The 8,660-nt window shown below is 51.8% G+C and overlaps 1 protein-coding gene across 1 annotated transcript; it reads left to right on the forward strand.

Moving 5' to 3' along the window:
• INSM1 (INSM transcriptional repressor 1) lies at nucleotides 1-2,849 on the forward strand. The gene has a single exon (XM_003732823.5). It carries the CDS (start codon nucleotides 160-162, stop codon nucleotides 1,705-1,707), a length of 1,548 nt encoding a protein of 515 aa, XP_003732871.2. The 5' UTR covers nucleotides 1-159; the 3' UTR covers nucleotides 1,708-2,849.
• The last annotated feature ends 5,811 nt before the right edge of the window (nucleotides 2,850-8,660 follow it).

Below are 8,660 nucleotides of genomic sequence, written 5' to 3' on the forward strand. Positions count from 1 at the left end.
GGACAGGGACGCGCGTGCAGGGCGCAGAGCCGGGCCGAGCCGCCGCCACGCGAGTCCCGCAGCTGCAGCGCCCGGCCATGGGCCGAGGGCACTGAGGGCCGCCGGGGCCGAGTGCGGAGGGGTGACCGAACCAGTGCCGTGCCCTCGGGCCGCGCCAACATGCCCCGCGGCTTTCTGGTGAAGCGCAGCAAGAAGTCCACGCCCGTGTCCTACCGGGTCCGCGGCGGCGAGGACGGCGACCGTGCGCTGCTGCTCTCGCCCGGCTGCGGGGTCGCCCGCGCAGAGCCCCCGGCGCCCAACTCGGGCCCAGGGCCGCTGCCGCCGCCTCCACCGCCGCCGCCCGCGGAGCGCGCCCATGCAGCGCTCGCCGCCGCGCTCGCCTGCGCCACCGGGCCGCCGCCACCCCCGCCGGGTCCCCGGGCCGCGCACTTCGGCAACCCAGAGGCCGCGCACCCTGCGCCGCTCTACAGCCCCACGCGGCCTGTGAGCCGCGAGCACGAGAAGCACAAGTACTTCGAGCGCAGCTTCAACCTGGGCTCGCCGGTCTCGGCTGAGTCCTTCCCCACGCCCGCCGCGCTGCTCGGAGTGGGCGGCGGCGGCGGCGCAAGCGAAGCGGGCGGCGGCGGCACCTGCGGCGGCGATGCGTTACTCTTTGCGCCCGCCGAGCTCAAGATGGGCACGGCGTTCTCGGCGGGCGCCGAGGCGGCCCGCGGTCCGGGCCCCGGCCCCCCACTGCCCCCCACCGCCGCCCTGCGGCCCCCTGGCAAGCGGCCCCCACCCACCGCCGCCGCTACCGCCGAGCCGCCCGCCAAGGCAGCCAAGGCCCCGGGCGCCAAGAAGCCCAAGGCCATCCGCAAGCTGCACTTTGAGGACGAGGTGACCACGTCGCCTGTGCTGGGGCTCAAGATCAAGGAGGGCCCGGTGGAGGCGCCGCGGGGCCGCGCAGGGGGCGCAGCGCGGCCGCTGGGCGAGTTCATCTGCCAGCTGTGCAAGGAGGAGTACGCCGACCCGTTCGCGCTGGCGCAGCACAAGTGCTCGCGTATCGTGCGCGTGGAGTACCGCTGCCCCGAGTGCGCCAAGGTCTTCAGCTGCCCGGCCAACCTGGCCTCGCACCGCCGCTGGCACAAACCGCGGCCCGCGCCCGCCGCCGCCCGCGCGCCGGAGCCGGAAACGGCAGCCAGGGCTGAGGCGCGGGAGGCGCCCGGCGGCGGCAGCGACCGGGACACGCCAAGCCCCGGCGGCGTATCCGAGTCGGGCTCTGAGGACGGGCTGTACGAGTGTCACCACTGCGCCAAGAAGTTCCGCCGCCAGGCCTACCTACGCAAGCACCTGCTGGCGCACCACCAGGCGCTGCAGGCCAAGGGCGCGCCTCCAGCGCCCGCTGCGGAGGACCTACTGGCCTTGTACCCCGGCCCCGACGAGAAGGCGCCCCAGGAGGCAGCAGGCGAAGGCGAGGCAGCCGGCGTGCTGGGCCTGAGTGCGTCCGCCGAGTGCCACTTATGCCCTGTGTGCGGGGAGTCGTTCCCCAGCAAGGGCGCCCAGGAGCGCCACCTGCGCCTGCTGCACGCTGCCCAGGTGTTTCCCTGCAAGTACTGCCCGGCCACCTTCTACAGCTCGCCCGGCCTTACGCGGCACATCAACAAGTGCCACCCATCCGAGAACAGACAGGTGATCCTTCTGCAGGTGCCCGTGCGCCCGGCCTGCTAGAGCGCGCCCTCCACCCCGGCCCCCGGAACTGTGCCTTCGTTTGGAGACCCACAAAGAGAGTGCGCCCTGCACGCCCGAACCCCAGTCTGCGCTGGGGGAGCCTCGCCCCCACCCCCACCGGTGAAAGTGTCGTCTCCGCTTCTCGGTGTGGCGTGACGGTAACCCCATCCTCTCGTTGTGACTCCTTTTGGAACCCCCACTTTTACTTTGTGTACCCGCAATCCCCCATGGCGCAACAGGAGTCAGTCTCTTTCTGTACAAGGGAGAAGAGCTGTACGCATTTGTCTCGTGGTTGGAAGCCTCCCCTTGGCGGGGAGAAGCTGTTTTTCTTGCTAGTATTCGCTGTGTTCATGGTCTAGAAATGCGCTCTCCTCTCGCCTCGCCTACCAATCTCTGCTCTCTATGTATGTAGCGTACGGGTTGTTTTGAGTGAATCTTGAGGAATAAATGCCTTTACATTTCACAGGCTGTAAATGGAACTTCCCACACGATTAGCTTTATTATGGCTTGTGAACTGCTGGAGTCTGGCTTTACCTTTTTGTATGTGAACAAATCAAATTGCTTAAAAAAAAGAGTTTTCTTTAGTATAGCCACAAATGCCTTGAACTGTTGTTGGGATTGTTTTGGGGGGAGGGAAGGGGGTGTTCTGAAGATGCTGTAGTAACTGCCTCAGTGTTTCGCGTAAGACTTTTCGGTTTGATCATCTTTGTTGAGGTAGGACTATCAGTTCCCTCTAAATGTATATGTTGATTTATGAGTAATTGTTATTTATTCTTTATTTATTTATATTAATTATGAAGATTATGATATTATTTGATTGCAGATTTTTTTGATGCGCTTCCCTCTCCCCACCCCGCCACTCTTGACATTCCACTGTGCGTTTTAGAAGAGAGCCTTTTTCTAAAGGGATCTGCTTAAAGTTTTAACTTTTATATCTCTGAGTGAATTACAGACAACCTACCATTTATTCTGCTTCGAGGGTCCCCAGGGCCCTTGTACAACCGACAGCTCTTACTTTTCAATGCAATCTCTTTTCTACATACATTATTTTCGTAATTGTTAGCTATTTATAGAAAGCTTCAATAGAACTGTTTCAACTGTATAACTATTTACTATTCAAATAAAATATTTTCAAAGTCAAAGTGTGGTGGCCTGATTTCTGCATCACATGCTTTCGGGACGAATTTTAAATAGGGTTTCTGATGATTTCTTAAAAGCTAACTTTATTTTTTATCAGGAAAAGGGGAACCACCACATCACCAGGATGGAGGGTTTTCAGAGCTGAACCTCAGCTGCCGGACTCTGCCCTTCCCGCAGCCTGAGGGTGTAGCCTCCAGAGCGGCTGGCCAAGACAAGCCTTGTTGGGGGCCTCAGTAATGTGCCAGGAGGCGGGCTAGAATGAAGGCCCTGGGCGTCTTTTCCGATAAATCTACATCAAAGAAGCTGTTCTTTTCACTCCACTTTCATTTAACAAATCCTTCATTTCCCAACAATTTGGGGCTCAGGGTGGCAGTACTTCTTCAAATAAATAAAGTGGGTAGTGTTTGTTCCTTAGTGTCTACAAGAAAGGAGAAATGACTTACCGTGAGGTCGGCTAAGTACCGGCAGCAAACCCATCCACATTTGGATGCAATGGGAAGTTAAGCAACTGGGGTTAAGGGCTTAGAAATAATTTTCCAATCAGGTGAGCAGTCTGTTTGGGGGGGAAATGGAACACCATCTGTTTGGGGTATTACATTTAATAACAGGTAATTACAATGTTTTCCGTTATGTGGCACTCAGCTCTTTGAAGAACAATTCTGACTCTCACCAGTGAATATTTTGGGTTGTTTTCCTCTGTCTTGGAAACCTTTGACGAAAGAGCTGTGTTAAACCTCACAATTGTGCGTGCGTGTTCCTTTTGTGTGTTTTTGCTGCTCTTTTTTTTTCATAAGGCCCGCTAAATCTAACGTTTGCCTGCCAAAAAGATTTTAGAAATCTGCACAGTAAAGGGATTTGCATCTCCAAAGAGGAGCTGGAATGAGGCTGGGAAGGGCAGTCCTTGAGGAACTTGGAAGGACACACTGAGGAAAGAGATCATTTTCAGATTGTGAGCCTCAAGTTTTCTGTGGGATGGGGTTTAGCCAAAGGCTCAGCAGGAATATGGAATATATCTGCCTTTGTGAACCTCTGGAAATGGCCTTTGAATAACAATGAAGGAGAAACCACTACAGGTAAGTTGCCTCCAGGACAAATTGCGGGTTGCTTTTTATCACTGATGACTACATATTTTTCCAGTTTGGAAAATAAAAGAACAAAAAGCTCAGGGCTAGTCCAATGTGAAAGCACTTAGAACATCCTGAAAACTTTGAAACAAAGAAAAACTCAAATGTGTGGGCTGATAGCTGCTGCTTCTCCCCTCCTGCAACAGCAATATGTGAACAGTGAAAATATTCTGAGTCACAGCACACATTAAAAGATACCCCAAACTGAGGGTCGGTGTATGCACGTTCTGTGGCAATAAGAAGTTTCCTGAAAAGCTCTAAGATTGGCCACACATGGCGAGCCCAGACTTGGCTGCAGAAATGGTGGCCTGTAACTGCATTGGGCTCACTGTGGTTCTCATCCATAATCACAAAACATAAATTCCTCTAAGATCCACTTCATGAGGGTAAATATAACTTGGTGTCCACAAACATGTTTCTTCATCCCTCGTGGAAATTTATTTCAATGGATCAAATATACCTTTTCTAAAATGGAACCCAAAGTTTCACTGCTGTGGGATATTGAAGGAAACTAGAGTAAATGGAGTATGTTTGAAGGTGATAAAACGGCGTAGAAATAGAAAACCTTGGTCAATTTCTATCATAGTAACCAGTATGAGTCAGCAGATAATAAGTTCACAAGGTTCCTATCCGAGAACATCACGTCGAAGCGTACACACTTTTTACCAAATCTGTGAAGGAGGCTTTGGGCATCCTGTGTGCTCTGGGGATGCTACAAACTGGGAAGGCCACCCTTGGAAACCACCCGAGAATCCCACACTACCCCACAGCAAGGATTTGGGGGCGAGAAGCCCAGGGGGTCAGGAAAAGTAACAAGGTTAAGGAGGGAGGAGCTAAAAGAGGGAAGGGAAAGGAAGAGGTCTGATTTTTGCCAGTGCCTTCACCGTCTCTACTTCCATACAAACGTGCTACGGTATAAAGCAAAAGGCTGTTCAGCATTCCTTTGGTTCCAGAGTGAGCCTGTGGCTGGAGCGACTGCAAGCCACGCTGATTGAGCCCTTTCTTCAGAGTTCTTAATGTCCTCTCAAGGCAGCTTCTCCTGTTGCCTGCTTTGCCTTTTCCTGGGAGGCCTGGAAACTTGGGGTTCTTGCTGCCCTCAGAGCAGGAACGTTGTACTGACAAGGGTGTGACCTGAGTGACTCACTTGGAGGCCTGTTCTTGGAGGAACACCTTCCTTCTGTGTAGCACAATGGAAGAAGTGATCGTACCTTTCAGCCGATCCGGGGCCTGTCACTGGGTTCCATCTGGGAGTACCCAGATCTTGCAGAGCAGAAATGAAGCCAGGAGGCTGGCTGGACTCCAGCTGCACAAAGGCACCTGTGGGCATGTTGGGGTCCTGCAGAGATGTGGGTATGCAACATCAGCCAGGGCAACACCAGCCACAGGTGGATGTGCCTGGCGTGTCATTGCCTGCATGCTGCTGAAGAGGGGGCGACATTTCTTTTTTTTTTTTGAGATGAAATTTTGCTCTTGTTACCCAGGCTGGAGTGCAATGGCGCAATCTCGGCTCACCGCAACCTCTGTCTGCCTCCTGGGTTAAGGCAATTCTCCTGTCTCAGCCTCCCGAGTAGCTGGGATTACAGGCACACGGGGGGCGACATTTCTAAACGGCTTCCCTTTGCTCTGTGAGTGGCTGCCTCCTCCCCCAGGTGGGCTGAACTCCACAGCCATCCACAGAGTCTTCAGAACAAAGCAGAAGTGTCTCCTAACCACCCTGAGTGACCCAATATTCTTCATGTATCAAATGTCTTGCAAAAGAGAAAAGGGCCTCAAACAGGTTTGGCTTTCTGAAATTGAGTCACTTGGCTTCCAGAATGCCTCAGTCTCCTCATCAGTAAGCCACAGATAACACTGTTGGCCGATGCCCTGAGGGCATCTGGAGCCTTTGTGGAACATCTGGGGAAGATTCCTGAGCCCAGCTGAAGATGGGCAGTGAGGAGCTCAGAGGGACCTGCATTCTTCGCATAGACACGGGCATTCTCTTTGCCAGGAGTGCTATTCCACGGCGTTTAGGGGTGGCCTGTGGCAGGGTTACTTTGAGAGAAACTTGCTATCTTTTTGCAGAATGGACATTTAGGTCTTTCTGGCAAACAGACCCAGGGCTAAGTCTATAGGATCGTATATGGGATAAGATGAGTCCCCCACTTAGCTTGTTACAGAGCCAGGATTATTAATTATGGTTCTCTGATGGACAGACTAAAGGAAGCTGTCATACTCTGGTAGTTAAAGTTGCACCTGATGGAATTTAGAGATTGAAGAGGAAACTTGAGTTGTAGACAGAAACCCACAGGTGGCAAAACGCACCCGTGTGAGAACCACTGGAAAGCAACATGCAGGGACCTTGCTTCCATTTGATCGTCAAGGAGGTACCGAAGCGGGGAGCACAAAGGCATGACCTAGACACCTAGCTTCTCATCTTCAATGATGGAAACATCTCATGGGTCTTTTGGCAACACGACCCGAAACTCATAGTCTCCAAATCTCACCCAGGCAAGAAAGAGAGCGACGAAAGGCATCTTCAAGTTCCATCCCATCATATCCATTGGAGAGACGTCATTTCTCTACTACCCACCTGCAGTACTAAATGACCAGTACTCACAGGGAAATTCTGGTGTACTCATGACTCCTGGCAATTGTCACTAGCAGGTACATCAGCAACACAAAGACAAGTTCGGCAGTGGGAGCTGGCTCTGTAACTTAAGGAGACCTGGTCACAAGGCCCACAAGAGCCCAGTGACCCTAGAATAAAGAACTCTTCACAAATATGCAGAGCCAAAGGACCATCCTCTGACAGGCTGCAGCCTAGAGTTCCTCGTGTCCCCGTGCACCTTCATCAGCTGAGGTTTCCAAGTGAGGCCAGGCATGTTGACTCCTCAGGAAGAAGGGACCAGAGATGGATGGTGCCTGCTTGCCCAATGATCTTGCTGAATAGGGAAATCTTCTTTTTCCCCCTGGGAGAAGTGGGGAACTACAGCCTCCTGACACTGCTAAGGAAACAGATCAATACTTTTCAACACCCCCTCACCTTTTACAAACAACGAGCTACAGGTTTTGATGTCATCAGGGAAACTTCCCAGGCAAGAGGATTTTCTGAAGATGACCTAGTCCTGATCCTTTGGACATATTCCTCAAGAGGACCTGCAGGAGGAAATTAACACAGGCCAGATTGGGTTTTGAAAGTCACAGAGCCGGATGAGAGGTACCACCCCAGCAAGCCATGTGCAATGGACCTTTGGGGTGAAGGGAATTGATTTCTCATAACTGGCTGAGAGAATCAACCTGGCTTCCAAATTTACCAATCACAACTACTTTTTGGTCATTATTAAGGCTTGATATGCTTCTCAGAATCTCAGAGCACATTCGAACATCAGTTAGCTTGTTTTCAGTAACTCACACTCCTACGTATCCTAAGCCCTGACCGCCATCATTTGTACCCCATATACTTAGATTGTAGGCTTGCTGTGTAGCATCTGGAAAGTGGAATGTTCAGGACATGCCACTTCCTTCTGGCAGTGTATATGGTGAGCAAATGGGTTCTGGGGTGACTGCCTTCCTGTGTGTCTGGTTTGAAGATTTCTATCCTGTGTGGTCTTCCTGGTAGCATTTCCACACAAAGCATCAGCACCAATGTTTGTTTCTCTAACTCCTCACAGAAGCCCACAGGAGACAAACCATCCTTAGAAGATTCAACATTCACTACATTGTAACTAAACCTACAGAATGTTTACTGCCAGCAGGACACATTTAAAGGCACGATCACTGAGAGCCTGTTTCCAGCATGTCAGGCATATACCGTGCAGCTCCCCAGTGTCTCTGAGAAACTTGTTGACACAGTTTGCATCTAGTTTTCCAGGCCCCCCCCCACTCCCCGCCTTCATCAGAACCCGGGCATTCCCTGCTCCTTCCCTATGGTTTGAACCAGCAGACCAAGCATTGCGCAGCGGGGAGACAATAATGCTGGCAACATCAACCTGAATTCATTATTCTTCTCTTTCACTCATCAAAGAAGGGCCTTTTATTTGAATTCAACATCTGCTTCGTCTCTGTTGTGCAGGACCAGGACCCTGATGCAATGCCCCCTTTTCAAACGCCACAGCCAGGTGACAGTCACACCTGACAGTGATAGGATGAAGAGAGGGAGCAAAGAGGCTATTATGTATCAAATCTGATAGGATGCAGAGGAGGCGTTAGAGCATGGAAGGGTGGGTTTCAGAGGAGGGCGCTTTCCACAGAAGGAAAAAACATCGGGCTACAGTTTCCTCCCAGCACAAAGAACAGAAAAGGATGGGGAAGTTAGGCTGAAATGCATGTGTCCAGTGTTGCCATTTAAAAGCCTGTAACATCAATTGATTGCAGTTCTTTTGTATTGCTATTTATTACTACAGTATGTAAAATGAGCCTTCACATTTTTACAGCTACAAAGAGGTTGTTATTAGGAGGTGGGCAGAATCTGATGGGAAGAGTGAGCATGAAAATGATCAGGCAGAGACCATCCCGGACAAAGGGGGCGGGACCAATCAAATCTGGGTGGAAGAGAATCATGTTAGATTTCAACAAATATTTTATACCACAAAGGAACACGTTCTGCTTTCCTCACATCTTTGACTAGATCTTTATTGTGTCTTTTGAAACAAAATTATTATCCTTGATAACTTCCTGAGGCTTTTCACGTGACTATCTGAATAAATC

Source organism: Callithrix jacchus, chromosome 5, assembly GCF_049354715.1.
Source record: "Callithrix jacchus isolate 240 chromosome 5, calJac240_pri, whole genome shotgun sequence".
NCBI lineage: Eukaryota > Metazoa > Chordata > Mammalia > Primates > Cebidae > Callithrix > Callithrix jacchus.

Excerpts from the sequence above, each read along its gene's own strand:
- INSM1 (XM_003732823.5), top strand. The coding sequence starts at position 160 with ATGCCCCGCGGCTTTCTGGTGAAGCGCAGCAAGAAGTCCACGCCCGTG.